The sequence below is a fragment of the Trachymyrmex septentrionalis genome, unplaced genomic scaffold, assembly GCF_001594115.1.
Source record: "Trachymyrmex septentrionalis isolate Tsep2-gDNA-1 unplaced genomic scaffold, Tsep1.0 scaffold70, whole genome shotgun sequence".
Classification (NCBI taxonomy): Eukaryota; Metazoa; Arthropoda; class Insecta; order Hymenoptera; family Formicidae; genus Trachymyrmex; species Trachymyrmex septentrionalis.
Genome location: NW_017305885.1, coordinates 1,924,318 through 1,947,742, shown reverse-complemented (window position 1 = coordinate 1,947,742; position 23,425 = coordinate 1,924,318). Strand labels below are relative to the sequence as shown.

The window sequence follows — 23,425 nt, the reverse complement described above, 5'->3', positions numbered from 1 at the left end:
ATATATATATATATATATATATATATATATATATATATATATATAATGTAGTATATATTGGAAAATGATGACAATAAATATATCTAACGAAAATTCATAAAACAGTTATTTTTACGCTCGATCAACACAGTATAATTTATGATAATTTCCGTCAAATATATATATATACGTTATATACATATGTATGTATATATACATGACTTTATGCCCATAGCTGGTTATAGGAAAAACTTGCTATCCTAAAAAATCTTGTCTAATCCGAAGATATAAAATAAAAGAAAACGTAGAAAGAACCAGAAGAAAGATAAAGTTCAGCTACAAACAGGCCATCATAGATATGGTATTGATGACGCAGCTACTCCCATCTATGCGACGACGACGTGACCATTCAGTTCAATAGTTTTACCGACCGCGCAATAACTCAAATCAACTCGGATCGCCATTGGTCGCTGTCCCATCCGCGTGTTCCCACTTTGCCTATATAAGATCGGCCCTAAGGGCCGTTTCCGTTCATTCGCTAGTGTTCGCTAGTGCTTCGTATACTAGTCGTTTGATCAGCTGATGACGTAACATACGACGAGCGTTTACGCGTGCAGGACGAAAATTGCGTGCGTCTGTTGTATTCGGTGTTGGGTGCACATTCGCGGTGTGTGGTCGCGAGCGGCGACGTAGGAAAGTGTAGGAGAGTCAAGTGAGGTGGTTCCCCGTCGTGACTCGTCACTCGTCGGTCGTCCGTCGAGAGCCCGTTCCCCTTACACGCGTATTGCTCCGTCGTATACTCATACGCGTCGCACGCACCGCTCGCGACTCGCGTCCGTACGGACCGCGTACTTTTGTCGCTCTCTGGAAGGCGTACGCATCACGTAGTAGGAGCGCTCGATCCGCTAATTCTGTTCTCGCTGAGCGAGGGTGCGGAAATCGTGAAACACTCAAAGAGTAAGAGAGAAGGAGAGAGAGAGAGAGAGAGAGAGAAAGAGGTAGAGTGAGAGTGTGAGAAGAGAGAGAGAGAGAGAGAGAGAAAAGGTGAGACGAGAAAGTAGATCTGATCGTGTCAGGATGAGCGTCGACGCGTACGGTCCCAGCAGCCAGACCCTCACGTTCCTCGACACCGAGGAGACGGATTTGATCGGCGCGGACACTCAGGGCAGCGAGTTCGACTTCACCGACTTCACTCTGCCGTCGCCGAGTCAGACCCAGGCTTCGCAGCACGACGTCACTCAGACGCAGTCCAGTCAACCCGTTCAGGTTGGTTTTACATCCGTGCGTGTTTGATTTGTGTGCGCGCGCGCGCTCATCTCTCGTCGCTTTCCCGGCGAAAGTTTTCGCCAGTTCTCGCGGCGCGACGACCTCCCGGAGTTCGCCTCGGCCACGCGGCCTAACCTCTAATTGCGCTCCGCCCCGTCCCGTATCTTTCTGACCCCGCGTCCTTTTCCTCCCCCCCTCTCCCCCTCTCATCTTTGCCTCGATAGCGGAATCCTCCGTTTGAAATTTCCGGCGGACGTGACCTTGCTCGCCCGCTGGAGAAACGCGTGACGACACCATCCCCGTCTCCCTCGCGCCCAGCTGCGAGTGGCGAGGTTAGGTGCGGTCGCTCTCTTCAGCATTCTGTGATGTTACGCAAGTCGCTTCCGCGGCTTCAAATGTAGGCACGGATGACGGAATCCGAGCGGACGCTTAACACTGAGGCGAGATAAGAGAAATGTGATGATGTGTTTAATCCTGATAAGCTAATTTCTCCGACTTAAAATAAATTCGTGATAAAGAAAACACATCTTGTTCCATATAGATAAAGAGAAAGATGCGTTGCAGTGTTTCTAGAAGGGGTTAGACTTTTCCTTATTTTATTCTGCAGAAGAACTTTTACTCGCATGTATCGAATAAACATTTTGTTTTTAATAACGTTTACTTTATAAACTTTGCACTCTCTTTGACTCCATTTTATAAATCACATAATCATGTGTATCACTTTATTTTTGTTATTCATCAAATGTTAAACCGAAGTAAAATTATGTATCATATGTTTTACAGAACATACCCTTTATGGATTTTGCTCCAATTTTTATTTATTCTGAAATATTTTCTAATGCTCCTGTAACACATTGTTGTTTAGGTTAATGGAACAAATGGTAGCTCGTCATTAGATTTGAAGATTTCTGGAGCAGCCCAGAGTCTTGCTGAATTGCAATTTGAAGAGGAGGAGGAGGAAGCATACTATAACCGTGATTTACCTGATCATGCATGTAAATATTGCGGTATCCATGAAGCATCCTGTGTGGTTATGTGCAACGTCTGCCGGAAATGGTTTTGCAATGGACGCGGCAATACGTCAGGGTCTCACATTATCAATCATCTTGTCCGTGCTAAACACAAGGAAGTCACTTTACACAGGTGGTCTATTATGTTGATACAAAAGATATTATAAAGATGTATTAGAGAAATACATAGAAAATATTTAAAGTACTTAGAATATATTCTTTATTCTGTTTCATTTATAAATTTTTTAATTTATTGTAACTGAATGTCACTTTTCAGTTATAAAAGTCTATTGATTTGTTGCAGAGATGGCCCTCTTGGGGAGACTGTTTTGGAATGTTATTCCTGTGCTACAAGAAATGTTTTCGTATTGGGCTTTATTCCTGCTAAGGCTGATTCTGTAGTTGTATTGCTATGCCGCCAGCCATGTGCGGCCCAGACTTCTTTGAAAGATATGAATTGGTAAGAATAAATTATTTCTATTTTAAGAAAACAAGATCTATATTTATGCGCATGTAGATGTAACACATCTAAAATATAATATACATATATTACCTACAAATACATTTTAATTACTCTTTGAATAATTCAGGGATCAAGAACAATGGAAGCCTTTGATTGAAGATCGCAGCTTTTTGTCTTGGTTAGTGAAGTTCCCATCTGAACAAGAACAGTTGAGAGCTAGACAAATCTCTGCGCAACAGATTAATAAATTGGAGGAATTATGGCGGGACAATGTTGATGCTACTTTCCAAGATTTAGAAAAACCTGGAGTGGATGAGGAACCGCAGCAGGTTCTATTACGTTACGAAGATGGATATCAGTATCAAAATATTTTTGGCCCACTTGTGAAATTGGAAGCCGATTACGATAAACGTTTGAAAGAATCTCAAACTCAAGAGAATATTGAAGTACGATGGGACGTAGGATTGAACAAGAAGACTATCGCGTACTTTATGCTGGCAAAAACGGATGGAGATATGAAATTAATGCATGGGGATGAACTGAGACTTCGTTACCTGGGAGAACTTCACAAGCCTTGGTCTGGCATTGGGCACGTAATTAAAATTCCTGACAATTATGGGGAAGAAGTCGGAATTGAACTGAAAAATAATTCTGGAGCACCAACGGAATGTATTAGCAACTTTGTCGTTGACTTTATTTGGAAGAGCACGAGTTTTGATCGGTAAGATATCGACAAAAATTGCAATATATTTTTTATTGTTTTTTATATAATTATATATTTTATAAGTATTGTTTTTAATATAATTATATATTTTATAAGTATTTTTTTATTTTATTATAGAATGCAATCTGCGTTACGGAAATTTGCTGTGGATGATACATCTGTATCAGCTTACATATATCACAGATTATTAGGACACGAAGTAGAAGAGGTCTTGTTTCGTTGTCATCTTCCTAAACATTTTAGCGCACCGAATCTACCTGACTTAAATAGATCACAAGTATATGCTGTGAAACACGCGATACAACGACCTTTATCTCTGATTCAAGGACCACCTGGAACAGGTAAAACCGTGACAAGCGCTACTATTGTATATCAATTGGTGAAACAGAATGGCGGCCCGGTTCTCGTATGCGCTCCTTCAAATACCGCTGTTGATCAATTGACCGAGAAAATACATAAATCAAATTTGAAAGTCGTACGATTGTGTGCCAAATCGCGAGAGGCCATCGACTCGCCAGTGAGTTTCCTCGCATTACATAATCAAATAAAAAATATGGAGACAAACACCGAGTTGCAAAAATTACAACAACTGAAAGACGAAACGGGCGAATTGTCGAGCGTCGACGAGAAGCGGTATAGACTCTTGAAGAAAGCGGCGGAGAAAGAGCTTCTCGAAGCGGCTGATGTAATTTGTTGCACTTGCGTCGGCGCTGGTGATCCGAGATTGCACAGATTAAAATTCCATTCCATACTTATCGATGAGAGCATGCAGGCTACTGAGCCAGAGTGCATGGTACCAGTTGTTCTAGGAGCGAAGCAATTAATCCTCGTTGGAGATCATTGCCAATTAGGTCCGGTGGTGATGTGCAAGAAAGCCGCTAGAGCCGGTTTATCTCAATCTCTGTTTGAAAGATTGGTAGTGTTAGGGATTAGGCCATTCCGCTTAGAAGTACAATATCGTATGCATCCTGATCTTTCGCGATTTCCTTCTAATTTCTTCTATGAAGGTTCTCTGCAGAATGGCGTTTGCGCTGATGAAAGGAAATTATTGAAAATTGACTTTCCCTGGCCTGCACCAGACAAACCGATGTTTTTCTACGTAACACAAGGTCAAGAAGAGATAGCTGGAAGTGGGACATCTTACTTAAATCGTACTGAAGCATCCAACGTGGAAAAGATAACGACGCGATTCTTACGTTGCGGTGTAAAACCAGAGCAGATTGGAGTGATAACCCCTTACGAAGGTCAACGGGCCTATCTCGTACAATATATGCAGTACCAAGGTTCTCTACACTCAAAATTATATCAAGAGATTGAAGTAGCGAGTGTGGACGCTTTTCAGGGACGAGAAAAGGATATTATAATAATGTCCTGTGTACGATCCAACGAACATCAGGGCATTGGATTCTTGAACGATCCCAGAAGATTGAACGTGGCATTGACTCGGGCAAAATATGGCATCATCATTGTAGGAAATCCCAAAGTGCTTTCGAAGCAACCGCTTTGGAATCACTTGCTTAGCTTTTACAAGGAGCAGAAGGTGCTGGTCGAAGGACCGTTGAACAATTTGAAGGAGTCCATGATACAATTCGCTAAGCCAAAGAAACTCGTGAACGCAGCCAATCCAGGCTCGCACTTTATGTCCACGTCGATGTACGATGCGCGCGAAGCCCTGATCCCCGGATCAGTGTACGATCGTTCTGGCACTCAAGTGAATGGCACGCAAAATCACAATCCGTACTACCAAAGAAATGTGCCGCTCGACATTTTCAGTCGTACTCATGATACTATCAGCTACATCAGTCCGGAACGGGCACAAGCAGCGATGAACAACATGCCCGTACCGGTTGGTATGTTTATGAACATGGCACACGTGCCGCCGCGTTTCTACAATCAGCACCAGCAAGCATTACAAGCACGCCAGAATCAAAGAAACCGACGCGGTGTCACTGCTTCAGCAAGGAATAAATCAGGTCCGCGTATGGGTAAATTGAGTCAAACCGAGCAAAACACACAACCGTACAGTCAACCGGGTTTGCCACTGACGCAAGGCACAACTCAGGGCATGTCCCAGCCTGGTTTCAGTCTCTCGCAACCTGGTCTCAGTCAGGCAGAACTTTCTCAGGACTCGTTCGCGGTCGGCGAATTCCAGTCACAGATGGACGGTCTGTTATCGCAGGACTCGACTTACCAAGGCGACCGAAGTGGCTTTTATCAGTCGGGCCAGTCGCAAGCCGGAGGACAGTTCTCACAGCCCTACTGAGCCGAGACCTACCTACGGCTGAGCAACGCAATTGCCATGCCATGAAGGCTCGTTCGACCAATTCTTCTTCGACCAACAACCACAAATCACTAACTGCGCAAAACGGTACGACGGCTCGACGATCGAGTACGATATTATGCAGCATATGCTCATGTCCTCGACGTGAGATAAAGGGGTGTGAAAGGAGAGCGAAGGTTCCGTAAGCTAATTCGCCGTTGAAGAATTCCACCGTGGACGCGGAAACACGCAAGGCTTATGTATTTACTGACTAGTAACAAGTGCAACGATAGCAGAGAAGGACATCCGTGCAGGCTGGAGAACGACAAACGACTTACTGTCAATCACCGTGACAAGCGCTTACCTGTGAAAGGACCGTTTTATCTCGAGGATTTAATGATGTTATAACTAATAAAAATAGGAATGATGATACAAGGAAAAAAACGGGATATAGAATGGAAGCGTATCACTTCACAATTTGACCGAATTTGACAGTATCAACGTCATGCTCGGGTGAATCTACGGCGAAGGAATTCGTGAATGATCTTTTTAAGTAATCTTTAAGCTATAGAAGATCGAATCGCACCAAAACGCCATACGTTTCTTCCACCATCGTCAAGGATTTGATATTTGAACTAAATGGAAAAAGCACAGAGGAAATTAAAAAGGCATACACTTTGAATTCCTTTGTATCTATCATTACCTTGAACTGAGGAGTAGGTATACATGACCATACATACTTGTTACTCGAATGCGTGGGCGCACGTCACACATATTGAGAGTCGATATCGATTTCTCCAACGGATTTTTGTCTATGGGAGTCGCCAATGTTACATCATCGTCAGACAGTATGAAGCCAATGTTTCAACATTATCACGGAGATGGTACATCCTTTCTCAGAGGACTGGCACATTCGCCAGTCGCGAGAAATTCATCGGTGGTTTTGATCATGTTGATTAGTTTTTTCCTTATTTTATATCTATTGCTTATTTTACCGCAGGGGTCAACAGAGCGCACGATTGAAAGGATTGCTTTTTTTTTTTTGGTGGATCCTTAGCGGATGGTCAGCGTGACCGAGAAACAGTATAGACGCACTGCTTACCAAAATATATTTGTTCTTTCTTTCGTGTATCGCGTTATATATCGTTCTTTAACCTTTTCGCAACGGCAAATGATAAATATTTGCGGTGGGACAAAACATTACTCTAATTTAAGAGTATTGTTTCCGACGTTTCGAAATTGAAATATATAATTTCATCGCGTTGGATATATTTACATATTGTACAAATATAATCATGAATCGACGAGTAAGGAATTACTGAAATTTATTTAGGGATTTGACGGCTCATCGAATTTTCTCTATCTACATGGGAAAATATTTCCCAGCGAACTATGACGGTGGCTTCTCGTAGCGAAGGGGTTAATGCAAGAACGATAATTAATAAATTTAGGAAAAGCTCTTGATTTGTATTTCTTGGATATGGCAGCTGCCATACTGCAAAAATTCTACATGACTATACATTATTGTGTGTTTCAGACATTACCATTATTCGTAATGGTACAAGTAACTCGTCACCATTCGAAATATTTCACTTATAAGTATGTATAGAATGTTCTATACAATTTTATTCGGATCACCTTTATGTTGCTTCCGAATCCCTGCCTCTAATTGTATAGTCTGTCTGTACTGGCTTCTGGCGGTAATATAAATTCATTATATTGCAATAGATTAAGTAATAATGTAACATGCATTATACAACACTAAATTGTTTTATTTTTTTTGTCCGACCAACAGCGCACCGCTAATATTATAGCAGATTATAATACTGAAATTTATTGTGAAATCTTATGGAAAAATAAATTTGGTTTGAAAGCAATGTGCTGTCGCTTTCTTCCTCTTATCCTATAAACTATTGTTTTATATAAATAATAACTACATATGAAATATATATATATATAAATATTTCATTTTCTTGGTAAGAGAATTAATCGAAGATTTTATACATAATCCTTGTAATTTTGAAGTTTATGCAGCAACGATATCTATATTATTTGTATTAATATTGTAGATTATTAAAATATGAATATCGTTTGTACATTTTGTACCAAATGAAGATTATTCTCTTCTTTTGAGGTATACCTAATTTATATTTTATAACTAACGTCAGCTTTGAAATCTTTCAAAAGAAGGGCATGAAAAATAGAATGGAGAACAAGTTATAAGCGTTCTGTTAAATATTTTGCATACACAAATTTGAAATTATAATAAATAAGACTTAAGATAAATTAAAAAAGTTTATTGTGTAATTCCTTGTTTTGTTCTTAATTATAATATAAAAAACTTAATTTAAAGAATATACTACACTTTATATATTCTTTTAAATCTTAAGATTATTTGAGATTTCAGTTTAAAAAACTTTAGATTAAATTAAATTTTAAAATTATTTTAACATTGCGTTGCGATATACAGAAACGTAGATTTCTTAATTTTTTAAATATATGGTGTTTATATTCACTATTTAATATGCAACGTACAAAATGCATCGATGAACAATTAATTATTTATATTTTTAACACTAGAGCATTTGTAAAAAAAGAATTTTGAAGAAATGAAATTTATTTGTGTATAAAAAGAATAAATATTGATTTATTTTCCAAAATTCTTAAGATTTAGAAATTTTCCAGAAATTTCTTGAGATCTTTAATTCTAATCACTTAGAATCTTAATTGATGCATTTATTTTTAAAAATTTTTTAATGAAAAATCTGAGTCAAAAAACTTAATTGATTTTCAATCAATTACAGAATATTTCAATATACTTTTCTATGAAAAACTTGAAAGAGGATTTACAAGTACAAAAAAAAGTAAAAATAACAATAATAAATATGCAATGTACATAAGAATTAGATCGATTTTAGAAGGAAGATATAACATTAAGATATTTTAGAGGGAAGATATAACATTAAACAGAGAAAAAAGAGAGATAAGATAAGAAACCGATCAAACATATTTTCAATATTTCTTTAAAAGGCTCTTCACCAGCTGTCGGTGAATGACGTAACATAAATTGCTATTTCATTATGCTTTTTGTAAGAGAAATGTGTTTTATTGAGTTGCTATCGGGCACGAAAAGCTGCTGATATTGACAGAAAAACTGTGGCATAATCAGAATCAAAGAAAAAAATTATAAAAGTAAAGTATTTCACGCGTTTATATATTATATTACATAATGTAATAAATATTAATTTATTAATATTAAATGATATTTATACTCCAATCTTGTTATTTAATAAGATAAATTATTAATTATAAGTTTAATATGAAAAGCTGCACGATCATTTCATTGGCTAAATGTTATCTAATTCGCCTAAGAACAAATTAAAACGATTTTAAATATAAAATTGGACTATGAATGTCCTCTTTAATGCTCGCTTTTAGGTTTATCATTTTCTACGTTGGAAATTATAAACGATTCAGTGATTCCCTACATTCGTCGGATTGTTAAAAATCGAAGAAATTTGATCAATATAAATTATTTATGTTTTTTATTATTACTTATATATTAAATATTAAATTAAGTCTACGTATTATAGCTAATATCATTAATATATGTAGTTTAAAATATTAATTCTATGTGTAATGTATTCTACAAATTATTCATACATATTTATTAAATTATTATTTACATACTATACATATTATAATATGTTTATAATAGTTTGTACAATTTTGTGTTTATTAGAATATTAGTAAAAATATTTTCTTGTTTTCCTTTATTTCTATATTAAGTTTCGATTCTTACAGTAAGTCTGCAATTAACGCAATAAAATAATAAATTCATAGAATAAAATAATTTGTTTCCATTTATAAATTTTGATATTTACATCGTAAAAAAAATGATTATTTTTATCATTTTCTTTCATTTTTTATAAGGAATTCAACAATATATTCTTTATTGTAATATACATAATTAATTTGTTACTATTAGAATCTTTGCTTTATTGCACATATTATATGCAAGCATTTTCAACGTAACCATCGTAAACCCTTACGTGAATTGAATTATAGTTTTCTATTTTATTACAATAACAATATAATAATAATAGTAATAATAGATAATGATAGTAAATAATAATAGATTATAAATAATGATAGCGTAGTAATAACATATAATTAATAATAATAAATAATAATAATTAACAATACAATAGTAATAATGGTAATAAAACAATAACAGAGTTTCTACAAAAATTATTATAAAAACTCTACATTTCTTCCTCTACACTATGCACACTATTATATTTGTACTTCGTGCCCGATACATCACACTGCCGCCAGTTCCCCCTTGTGGTCGAGTCATCAAGCATTCGAATTGAGGGACCGTCCATTTCTCCGAAGATTTGAAAATTTAAACGTCTAACGAGATTTGTTGGTGTGACGATTTGTGTTGGTAGCCACGGACACGGGTGTGCGTGGTGTGTATCAACGGAGATACTCATCGTCGCTGGGACACGCGCTTTTTGGGAGAATTCGGCTACCAGATCGAGAAATCGAGCGACGGCGATCACGATAAAATCCTCCGATTGTGTCTCCAATCGCGTTTCGAACGCGCCGTATAATCGGTAGCGCGACCCGGAGGTGGAAGGTAGTTCTCCCGCAAATTTCCCAAGTTCGTCTGAAGGCAGATTAGGGCAACATGGCTACCACGGTCAGGTATTGGTATTCCCTTCCTTGTTCCATGTTTTCACGTAATATTCGTTCTCGTTCTTGCGGTCTCATATTCACTTTCTTGATCTCGTGTCACTCTCGTGATCCTCTCCTGTGTTATAATTGTACTGTCGAAATCGGAAAATATTTCGTGTCATCTATGTACTTTATTTGTATATAGCGCGGCGGCTCATTCCGTGTAGGTATACACGTGTTTACTTGAACAGGTAGTTTCTAAAGGAATGTGCGTGCTCTCGACGAGGATATTCATGTGAGTGTATCACCCGTTTTCGATCACTGCGTAGTGTCTTTGTAAATAGATTTCTGTAAGAAACTAACACAAAGTAGATAGTACTTATTTGTAATTTCTACAAATCGTAAAAGGGTGCTTTCCATTTGATGACACAAATCGACATAAGTGTCTGTCTGTCTTTGTCATTCTTTCAAGAAAGATAGAACGACACTTGTGTCATCAAATGGAAAGTATCCAAAAGCTAGCGAGAAAATGTTTGTTGTGGGGGTTTATCCCCTCTCCGGTCTCTTTTAAAACTTACACGTTTCACGTATTTTAATACGTAGAAACCAAATTCGCTCGAAAAAAATTATCCCTTTCGTTTTATGCTAGTTTCTATCAATGTAGATTAACTTTCTCGATTTAACCTATTATTAATCTTTTTCTAATCCTAAAAATTGGAAAAAGAAGTAAGGAATTGAACTAAGATTAAAGTTAATTTTATATTGATGAAATCTGGTATTAGTGATTTTTTTTATAAAATATATTTTTCATAAAATGTTGGTTTACAAACATCATTTATAAAAAAAAATAAATGTCTAACAAACACATGTTGTATACATTGACTAAAAAAAAAAAATCTTTTATAAATGAAAATACATTCATAATAAAGAATACCAGACGAGAGCAAATTTTTTTCGAGCAGATTTTTTTTTTGTTTTTGAGATGCATAAAATACGTGAGTTTTAAAAAAATTGGAAAGGAAATATATTTATGAACATTTATCAAAAGTTATTTTTAATCTTTATTGTATGATGCAGGAGTCTTTAAATTTTACAAATTCTAAAATCTATGTATATTTATAATTATACAAATTGATAGTATTTGTAATATTCTTTAAAAGATTTTATGTATATTACAATTAAAATAAATTGTAGTTATTAACTTTTATATTTATTTATATGCATGTTCTGGAGAGAAACTTAGAATTTAAATCGTATTTATCCAAAATTATTTCAAATGTTTATTACAATAATTTTTAAGTTTTACTCCAGAAGCTGTGTATATCCGTAGTGTACTAGTAATTATATTTGTAACATTCTTTAGAAAATTTAAAATATATGTATATGATTAGAGAAAATAAATTTTGATTATTAACTTTTACATTTATTTATATGTGTATGTCCTCTAGATCTAACATCCCATAATATATAACTATTTTCTATGTATATATTTTAGGTCTGTCTCTAATATTTTCTAACAAATTACTAACATCCTTCATTTTAATTTATAATAAAAATATAAAATAATATTACATACAGTAAAACATGCATGAAATAATATTAGCATACATTTTAATTCTGTCTAATATTCTGTAACAAATTACTAACATCCTACATTTTGCATATTATAATAAAAGGTAATAATATATAATTCATGTATTATGCACATAAAGCTTATGCATAAATTAACATATTAATATATTTCTGAAAATTCTTACAATTTATGTCTTCTTAAGTAATTTATTAATTAATAAATTCCTACAATGGTACAAGAAGACTTGCAATGCTGTTTTTCTTTCAGGAGATAGTGACACAACAAGCAAATTGTATGTTATGTATTGTCAAAAATTCTGAAAGAGAGAGAGAGAGAGAGAGAGAGAGATAGAAGAGAGACAGAACAAAAGAGATAAATGGAATAAAGACATATTAAATCTCAAATGACGAAAATGTTTGGAAATTAAGCTTCGGAAGCATCTTGAACAGGCAAAGTTGTATATGTAATATTATTATAAATAATACAATGTTTCGAGACTAGAGAATTTAATAGTAATCTATTAAAAATATACACAGACTGTTTTATTTGCCTTATATATGCATTTTTCTTTAATATAATGCTGTTATATTTGTGTAAAATTATTCGTTAAGTACAGTTATTAATTTACATTACAATTTGTTTTTACAGCTCTGTATATTTCACATGCATACATATTTATAAATTCCATGACAAGAGATAGACAGAGTGAATTATTGTATCTCATTTCTAAATTTCTAATTGTTATACAGTTTTGTCTCTTTACGTTACAGCTGATTATATATATATCTATTGTGTTAAATTTTAGATTTAACATAGTAAGGTCGCAAAAGATACAACATAATATCTTGCAAAACTGTATTAAAAAAATAAAATATACATATAAAAGAAAAAATAAGAAGCTTGAAGCTTTTTTAAGTGTACATGTGTACATTCATTTGATGAAATACCAATTATTGCAAGATACGTTTAATAATAATAATAACATTGTATGCTTTATTGATTGCCTTATTGATTACAAATATTTATGAGTGCTATTAAGTGCAATATATTGATACATTAAGAATTAAACAAATAAACAATCCAAAAAGGAGATCAAATATCTTGTATACTTATTTGACTATGTATCATACTGTATATCCATCACAAATGATGGTACAAATAATGGGAGGACACCAAACAAGTGGACAATGTCCACCAGCACAAAGTCATACTCTGCATATTAATGGTGTAAATGCATTGCATCAATCTGATTTCTCACAATATGGTCCGAATATCTCTGGACACAACAGGCATCGTACGATACAGGTATATGTATCTTTTAGATTTAATTTAAATTATATATATTATCTCCATTATTAGATGTTCTAGTGTGTAATTAAATTATATGTATTAATATCGTTTATTAGAATCCTTCATTATCAAAGGAAGAATTCAAATATGCAATATAATAGTAAAACCGTTATTGATGTAAATGTAGCCAATAAGAATTTATTTACGAAGAATTTATTTACGTTTTATTTACATAAAACGTAATTATCTACATCATTTAGAAAGAAATTAAATTTACACATGTGATAATATATTCAAACATTTTTTAAAAAATTTTATCGTAATATGCATTGATATTAAATATCGTTATACAATATGATAGAATTTGTTTTCATTTATGAATGTATCTTGTGTTATATTCATATAATATCTCTTTGTTGGAATATACAAATAATATTCTTACAGACAGGATCTCCACTGGATTTATTACAATTAATAGGTGTCGATGTACCATCATTACGACGTATAGAATATATACAATCAAACAATAATTCATCTTCTATAAATTGGGAAAGACGTATAAATACATCCAACAACTCATCAATTATACCATTCTCAAATTATAATTTCAAGCCTACAAATACTAATTCGACAAAGAAACCAAGTTGGAATAACAGAAATAGCAGACGGTGTTCATATAGGAATTTCTCAAAATATGAGGCATATAATAGCGATAGTGGGTTTAGTTCTCGTTCACCAACTCCAAATAAACATTACATTGACAATAGTTTAACAGAGTCTTCAGATGAACGAGATTCTACGAGTTCAGTAAGAGGACAATGGCTAAAGTAATTATATACACTTTCAAAATTATCTGTTACTGCCAGATTTCCAAATATGTTTTTTTCTTTTAAATAAAATCTATATTAAGTACATATCACAAAAGAGAAAATAAAATAGAAGGAAAAAGAGTAAGTGAAATTTGACAAATGAAATAGAAAAAACAATAAAATAAACTAATAGAGATTAGAAAAGAGGATAAGAAAGTGTAATATTTTTGTAATTTCAAGAGAAACATTAAATGTAGAAGAAAGATACACAACGCGTGCAAATATATATATATATATTTTTTTTTACATATATACATATATATTTACATATGTAACTAAATCATTAATCATTAATTAAAATTACATTTTTAGCAAAAAGCATCATAAAGTAAATCCGGATAATAGAACATATAATAATACATATAATAATACAGTAGATGGCTTAATTTCAAGTGCTTCTGCACATCAGTTTTATCCACCTCAACGAGCGAACAGTGGTTACGGTACTTCCACTCCAAGATCATATGTACAAAATTATCAGAACAGAAGAAGATATTTATCAGGCAAACATTTTTTTTCTATTTAATAACATATAGTAATATACTAGGATCTTAAAATTGTAAAATGCATACGCGCGCGCGTGCGCGCGCGCGTTAGAAAATAATTTACTTCAAATTAAGTAGGATTTGTTTCTAGGCAAAAACGAAAATGCATCTTCACAAAGATTTTCACGAAATCGTAAATATTCTGAAGTATCGAATTATGATATGTTTCCCGGATGTATTGCAGCCCCTGATAGATTTCTTGCTAGATCTCATTTAGTACAAGTAACTTCTGTACCAAACAATCTTGTTACTGGATCATCATGGGATGATCTATCCGAACAAATTTGGCGTAAATTCATTGCGCACCAACAAACCGAAACTACTTATAGAAAGAAAATGATGCTATGGAAACATCTTAACACATACATGAAGGTAAAATATAAGAAAGGAAAAGATAAATAAGACTTGAACTCCTATACTGTAACTCTTAACAATAATGTTGTCATTATATTTTTATTGTGTCTCTTTTACCATGTCTAAAACTTATACAACGGTAATATAACGACACCGACACGTCGTTAAGAGATACTGAATAGGGACCTTAATATAGTAAAATAAAATATTGTCAAGATATCTTTAAAATAAAAACAAGATATATTTAAAATTTTTAAATAGCATATTAATATTTACTATTTACTATTTATATTTTTACACTTTACTTATATGTGTATTAAAAAATAATTCTTTTAGACTTTATATCCAAACTGTAGTGTATTTGTGGTTGGTTCAACAATGAATGGGTTTGGTTCAAATGATAGCGATGTTGATGTGTGTCTTTTAATGAAACACACAGAACTGGATGTAAGATGTATAGCTATAGAACATTTATTAGAAGTGCTAAAGCACCTTAAACAAAGTAGTATGTAAAATTTATAAATATATAACCCAGTAAACATCAATTAACAGTAATATAATATCAATGTTATAATTTCCCATTCAACAATACACATATGTTATATTCCATTTACATTATTAAGTGGGAAATTATAACATTGATGTTATATTATTGTTAATTGGTTATTTACTGAGTAAAGTTTGTAAAAATTTAATGTATTTATTTGCAGTAGTTTAATGATAAATAACTCATCTTTTGTATTCAGATTTCGTCGAACAACTCGAAATTATACATGCAAAAGTTCCTATTATTACATTCTTTGATGTAGTACGAAAATTTAAAATTGATATGAATTTTAACAATTCTGTTGGCGTCAAAAACACACATCTACTATATTGTTATTCCAAACGTAAGTTTGATAAATAACTTTTGTACTTGCAAAATAAATATGTATTTGTGTATTGAAACAAATATTTTAATCATTATTTATATAAATATTTTTTATAGTTGATTGGAGAGTAAAACCATTAGCGCTTGTTGTTAAACTTTGGGCTCAATGGCATAATATTAATAATCCAAAGTGTAGGACACTGTCCAGTTACTCTTTAGTCCTTATGGTTATACATTTCTTACAATGTATGCATGCTACAATTTTTCTTACTGTTTCTTTTGTAACCCATTTTATTCGTAATCGAAATAGAACGTAAGTGTTATTTTTATAGGTGGTACCAATCCTCCTGTTCTTCCGTGCTTGCATTCAATGTTTGCAAACAAATTTAAGTCGGACGCAGATATTTATAATATCAATATTCATGAGGATTTGAATATTCCATCGTCCAATCATTTACCTGAGAACCATCAGTCTTTAGGGGAATTATTGTTTGAATTTTTCAAATATTATGTTGAATTTGAGTAAGTAATTTTGAATACAAACGGTATGTAATATTATAATAATAACGACAGTGGCGATATTTAATTTGTATTATTAAATTAGCTTCAGCCAATACGCGATATCCGTACGTTTAGCAAGCAAAATACCGAAAGAGGAATGTCGTATGGTACAATCATCTAAAAATGATCCTTATCAATGGAAATATTTGTGTATTGAAGGTAATAGAATGTTCTTCACATAAAAGCGGTTGAAAGTATTACTTTTCATTACACTTATCTATTATTGCAATATTATAGAGCCATTTGACTTGACTAACACAGCTAGATCAGTCTATGATCCGGATATGTTCTCTAAAATTATATTCATATTAAATATTACATATACAAGACTGAAGCGAAGATATAGTTTAAACGATGTGTTTGGCGAGATACATCTAATGATGATTGGTACTGATTGGGGACTAACGATAAGTGACGAAGAATGATAAGATCGTCTTGTGTGACGTGTTTACCTTGATACTGAGCCTTATTTTTAAATAATTTATATTATTTGCAAGGTACAAATGTGTCCTCCGTTTAAAATCCTATTTTTCCTTTTTGGAGGATTAAAATCACAAGTACATTATCAGGATGTTACATATATAGTTAATAATACGTATATAAGTTATTACTAACTGTACATGTAACACCCCGAAAGAAATGTTGCTATCTGCATTTATTAACGTGCAAAAAAAGTATTTCATTCTGATATAAAAGATTGGATACACAGATATATCATTCTTATCCAAACTTTAATATTGTGATGTGTGCAATAAAGTTTATTATTTATATTAAAATCAATTAGGCTTGTTTAGATTGAAAGATTTCTCTAAATCTTTAATGAGATAATTGTAACGCATTATATGAAAAACTTATACAACATAATATACTGCAGGATATTATTTTAATATCAGATGTTCATTTTGGTGGCATGATTAGCAATAACTTGAGATATTTTTGATTAACAATATGTTGATGATTCTTTTTTGCATTTTATAACTATTTTTTAAAGTTATAGACGAAATTTCAATATTTTTTACTATCCTTTAATATCTTCATCTTTATATATTTAATAAGTGATTGTGATGCGTGAAAGTTCACAACACTACTTGCTAAATACTTTATTATAGTAAAAATTATGTTAATGATAATTACGATAGCCGACAAGCATATATTGATATTAGACGTAAAACTTGAGCTTGAAATAAAGAGGAGTTATTAATAGTATCCAATGTTTTCATTGGAAAAATCACATTGAATGATTTCTTACAATAATAATAATATAATTATTATACTGTAATCGTGTAGCTATTTAATTATTTAATTGCGAAGCATTATCTAATTAAAGATTTGGAGAGATCTAAACAAGCCTAACTGATTGTAACTTTAATATAAGCCAGAAAATTTAGTGCATATATCGTGATATTAAAGTTTAGAGACAAATGATAGTACATTCGATCTTTAATATCAAAATTGAATATTTTTTTGCATTATATCAATTTTTTATATATAATTAAATAGTTACACGATTACAGCATAATAATTACTAAGTAATGGTTGTATTGAAATTATTTAATACAATTTTCTTTAATGTATATTACTCACTATCTCACACACAATAAGTTTTTCATTTAATATCAATGAATAAAATATAAAATGCTTTATATGCGGCTATCGTAGTTACTGTTAATATGAGCTTATGTCGTGACATTATGGAGCCTTTATTAAATACATGAAAAAGGGGAAATTAAAACATTAAAACAAAGAATAATGAAATTTCGTTTGTAACGTTAAGAAATGATTATCAGATACAAAAAATAATTATTAGCATAGTCTTTATTACAAATGTTCGAAACCATAAATACGCATTTGATATTAAAATAATATCCTGCGATTATATATAAAAATAAAAAAAAGGAAGTAGTATACTCAGTTGCTATTTCTAAAAAAAATATATATATATATATGAGCGTAGAATTATGGAAAATATAAACTTTTTAGTATTGTCATTTGCAAAATATTAAAAAGAAAAAAAAAGGTAAAGGCTTACTAAAAATAAAAAAAATGTTGAAAATTCGAAACGAATTAATTATTTACGTTTATAATATTGTTCAGATATAAAGTCAATGTGACTAGTGTAGCGGTTAGCAAGACTGTGTTTCTTTTAAAAGGATTAAAAAATTTTCTAATTTCCAGTAACTATCCTATAATTTACAATATATTTTTATGACAGTAGAATGATTTATAACTTACATTAATCTTGAATCGTGGGATATAAATCGGCAATGCATACATACATAAAACTAAAGTGAAGATTTCTAATTTGTTGAAAATCGAAAAATTACAAGAAGATTTCTCAATATAAATAAATATATAATCTTTATTTCTCAGCAAAGTGCTTTTTCGCAAATATTCTTTCACAGATATTTATTTTTTTTCATCATTTAATATTTACGCACCATTTATTAATAGTTGCAATTACACATTACATAATTATGTGTGTGTTTCTGAATTGGCCATTCAAATTTTATTAAAAGACATCTCGTAAGTAAATTCAAAATAAAATTACTTCGTGTAATCATTAATATCGGAAACAAGTAACATTTAATTACATCGAAAGGTGTAATTAAATGTTACTTGTTTCTGATATCAAATTTTCATTTATAAAATTAGTTCTTACATCAATAATCCTTACTGGAAGAAACACTCAAGCTTGATACTACTTTTTTTTTTATTTGCCGAAGGGGGATATACTATTTCCATTCTTTTATTAATACAATTTTCTACTGATTAATCTTCAAAAAATATGGAATACTGTATAGTGTTCTTGAAAATAATATGTGAAAAATAAAATTGTATTTGCAGTCTAATAAGTAAATTGCTATCGCGATTATATACTTCAACTTCAAATCTACATGAATGAAATATAAATAAATAACATCTATTAATTTGCAAGATAAATGTGAGATATGAAGTAGTATACATATATTTTTCTTCATGTGTATGTGATTGCAATATTCCTTTGGCTATTGAAAAGATTGATATCTTAATTTTGATGTGATATTCGACTATATATATCTTTCTGTAATATATTACACTATCATCGTATCTAATACTTCTCTAAGTGCCTAATTTAACTTTTCAATACGTTATTATAAAATTAAGAAGAAGTAATTATAATTGTAAAATAAATTTGCAGACGTCAAATTTATGTCACTTAGGAAAATTTGCATCAGTATATTTTTCTGTCGAAATTAATGCTTTTCTAAATTTATGAACTAAAAACAATCTTCTGTAATCCAATTTTCTTGTTAAATAAATGCAATGTTCACACATATATAGCGTATACTTACTTCGTTCTATTCCCTTAGGATAGAAATCTATAACTATTACGAGTATATATCAATTATTATCTGTTATCCGATTTATTAAATTGACAAGCAATTTTAATGATTTGATGCTACAATCAGGCATCATATTATAAAGATGTTAATATGTTGAAAAACTGTAATTAATTCGCGATTACTAGAGTAGTTTAATTGCGTTTATAATCCGGAAAAACAATTTGACGCGCAGTTCAAAAAAGACTACAAAGATGATATATATACAAGTATGTACATATTATAATTCTATGTATATATAGTAATTCATGACTGAATTATTTTAAACATTAAAAAGATCCAGCTTCGATCGTTATAGGCCTTTAATTTCTAATATTGACTATTCCTTAATATTGTTTACTTATGTATATTTTTTACGCTCAACGTGTAAAATATATGTATATTTAGTATATATTTCAGCATCTATCAATAATCACATTTTTTGTTGATAAGCAATTTAGGTTTTTCAATCCAAAATTATATTTCTCAATGGTGTTTCATTAACATTTTGTATTTACTGTTTAATATAAAATTAAGTTCTCTCAGTTATATATATATGTTTTATTACAATTTTTATTTATTATAAATGTTTGAAAATAATCCTATATTCTCTCTCTTTCTCTCTTATTTCCACTGTTATTATTATATCTTTATAAGATTTAAATAATATAATAATGTCATTTTACTTAAGGAAGAAATTTATTCTGTACTTTTATGGGGAACATAATATGATTATAGTGACATATTAGACGGCTTTCGAATTGTTTTCAATGTAATCAATATTCTCTGTTGATAAGTCTATTCGCAGAATTACTTGTCTCCCAAACAAAAAATTAAACGTTTCATATTGGCTTCCCTATAATATAATATAAATATTAATTCTTATAATAATAATAATAATAATAATAATAAATAAATAAATTTTAAGGTTAATGAGAGTCAGCGCGGAAGGGGTTGCGCTCAATTACTGATAAATAAAATTACTTTTTCGTAACATTGATGTCCCCAGCAAACGAAAATGGATTAAAATGGATTCAGATTTTCAGAAATACGGATTCATGAATGTTAAAATGAATCCTTTTCAATATTCCTGAATGCATTTTTATTCATTTATAGGAATGGCATGGAGTATATTTCTATGCTCTTTTCAATCTAAAAATAATATTATAGTATTTCTATGCATTGCGAATACTACTAAATTCAAAATTTTGAATAGGAAATGCAATTTTTTAATCCAATTGAATAAAAAAAGTTTATCTTTTAATGACCCATTTTCTTAAAGTGGATTTTTGAATAGAGCACTCAACATGTTAAGGAAGCTTTGGAAATTTGATTTTATTATACGATAATTCATATCGATAAAATAATGACACATGTCACGAATATTTATAACAAAGACTTTCAATATGTCTGTATGATTCTGTGTATCTTATATATGCCTGATTAATTTTTATTAAAGAATAAAGAAATTTCGATATACGAGAGTTTGGAAAGTATTGAGCCTTAACATGAACATGGCAATCATTCGTAAAACTATTCTGATACTACAATCACACATGTTTTGCAAGATACCTATGAAAATTATTACCATTTTGGATAGTCAATTGTTGTTTAAGAGTCATTTGTGCCAGTCGATGTCAGTGTTTTCGTTTAATGAAAATCTGTGTCCTCTGAGCCTAACTTTGAGCCTAGGAAACAGGAAAAAATTGTTAGGAATCAGATCTGGTGAATACAGTGAGTACTTAATTCGAACAGCAATTTATAAATTTTTGTTATGACGATTAATATTCGATTTTTTCCATTTTTACAAAAACACTGACATCGACTGACATAAATGACTGTCAAACAACTGAACGTCTACAATGGCTACAATTTTCACAAGTATCTTGCAAAACGTGTACGATTGTACCAGAATGATTTTAATCACAGTATAACTTATACTGTGATTTTTACTGGAATTCCTCTATAGAGAGACTCTAGTTTTGACGAGATAATAATGCCATCTTTATGTTGAGGCTCAAAACTTTTCAAACGACCCTCATATACATAAAAATTGGTAAAAAAATAGTACAAATATTATTATGCCTCACATATTATGCTCCTATCTCTTTCTTCTTTTTCGATCGTTATTTTATTTATTTTTATTTTCTCTTATTTGTAGGGACCTCATTTAACGCTCGATATTTATTTTCAGCATCAAAATAGATTATGTGATCAAAATTAATGCTGGATTATAGAAATTAAATGTATAAAAATAATGTCATGTATATTATGCGTACAATTTCTAACCAAGTAATATGATGAATGTATTTAACTTTCAGAATCGCAAACAGAGTGCGTTTTGAGAGATGTTATTAGTGCTATTTGTGTTATTCTATCTGATTTTATTATTATTTTATCTAATCTATTATTATTATTTTATCTAATCTAGTGAATAATAAAGATAGAATGACAAAATAAGATTAATATAATATAACGTCTCCCCAATCGATGCAACCTGAGCTCTAAGAAAGAAGTACATATATACAGAAAGAAGCATCAGATTCTGATCACGTGGCGTTCAATCATATTAGCGTTGCTTTTAAGCATCTCTGGGAGCGAGCAGTTGGAAGTTAAGAGTTCTCTCTATTGGGAATTCTCTTTTAGTCAGTGGAAACAAATACGTATAACGTAAAGATATTAAACATCCGATTTTCGTGAAGTTTTGTAGAGCTTCTGTAGAGAACCAGAGCAAGATTTTGTGCTATTATTTGTGAAAATAATAAACGAGTTACAATGTCGTTTCAAATTGATTTTATAAATTTTTCTGAGCAAATAATTCCAACGTTAACGACTGAATTGATCGGACATTTTAGTATTGATGGTGATTTGCAATATCATGCCGATTTATCGCAACTAAAGTATTATATTCCTCCTTCGGATCCTAACAATGTGAATTTTGATCTCAACAAAAATTTTATGTTTACCCGTCACAGACCTACTTCGCATCTCAAATTGGATAACTTATTAAGATGGCTTTCCAATAATTTTCATCGACTTGAAAAACCACTATCCGTACAAGAAGAACGTTGGTAAATCATTGTCATTTTAAGCAATGTTGATCAATAGTAACTATAAGTTAAATGAATTAAAAATTACGTAATGAAGTTAAAAAGTTAAAAGACATTAATTTTAACTTATTAACTTTTTTAAAGTTAAAACTTTTTAATCTTTAAATGTCAATATTTCTAAAATAAAATTTTAAACATTAGACAATTAGAAAAGTTTAATGTTCGTAAAAAGCGTAATTCTTTACTAATGGCACGGTTACTTGTTCTTTAAAAGAAGAAAAAAAAGAGATAGTTGTTTATTTAAAAGCCTGTTTTGTTAATTAAGTTTTTATTATTGTACATTATTTAAATAATATGCACAGATATTCTATTATAATAACTATTAATATTTTTATAATAATTATTGTTATGAGAATTATTAATACCGTAATAATCTGTATCTTCATCTAAATTTCTTATATGTATAATTTTATGTGTACATAATTTTTTAATAATTATTTCCCTAATTAAAGAAAAAATACATTTCCATATAAAAATGCAGCGAAAGTATTATATATATATATATATA

General features: G+C 31.2%; 3 protein-coding genes and 1 long non-coding RNA gene across 4 annotated transcripts in view; all 4 read left to right on the top strand.

Annotated features, from left to right (window-relative positions):
• The first annotated feature begins 310 nt into the window (after window positions 1-310).
• Window positions 311-7,579, top strand: LOC108753707 (regulator of nonsense transcripts 1). The gene is made up of 5 exons (XM_018495557.1): window positions 311-1,245; window positions 2,111-2,388; window positions 2,560-2,715; window positions 2,846-3,439; window positions 3,560-7,579. The coding sequence occupies exons 1-5, from the start codon at window positions 1,057-1,059 to the stop codon at window positions 5,703-5,705; spliced, it is 3,363 nt and encodes a 1,120-aa protein (XP_018351059.1). The 5' UTR covers window positions 311-1,056; the 3' UTR covers window positions 5,706-7,579.
• A 2,484-nt stretch (window positions 7,580-10,063) lies between these two features.
• On the top strand, window positions 10,064-12,404 carry LOC108753670. The gene is made up of 3 exons (XR_001939650.1): window positions 10,064-10,415; window positions 10,591-10,680; window positions 12,226-12,404. It is a non-coding gene; the product is annotated as an uncharacterized LOC108753670 (long non-coding RNA).
• Window positions 12,405-12,928: 524 nt separating this feature from the next.
• LOC108753664 (poly(A) RNA polymerase gld-2 homolog A-like) lies at window positions 12,929-17,140 on the top strand. Its single transcript, XM_018495463.1, has 10 exons — window positions 12,929-13,263; window positions 13,693-14,075; window positions 14,430-14,620; window positions 14,754-15,034; window positions 15,353-15,521; window positions 15,763-15,906; window positions 16,005-16,133; window positions 16,220-16,409; window positions 16,492-16,607; window positions 16,686-17,140. Exons 1-10 carry the CDS (start codon window positions 13,078-13,080, stop codon window positions 16,871-16,873), a joined length of 1,977 nt encoding a protein of 658 aa, XP_018350965.1. The 5' UTR covers window positions 12,929-13,077; the 3' UTR covers window positions 16,874-17,140.
• A 5,442-nt stretch (window positions 17,141-22,582) lies between these two features.
• Window positions 22,583-23,425, top strand: part of LOC108753710 (decapping and exoribonuclease protein-like) — a 3,392-nt gene continuing 2,549 nt past the window's right edge. Inside the window, exon 1 of the mRNA XM_018495563.1 lies at window positions 22,583-22,878. Coding sequence (XP_018351065.1) covers window positions 22,583-22,878 — 296 coding nt within the window. The remainder of the gene's footprint in view (window positions 22,879-23,425) is intronic.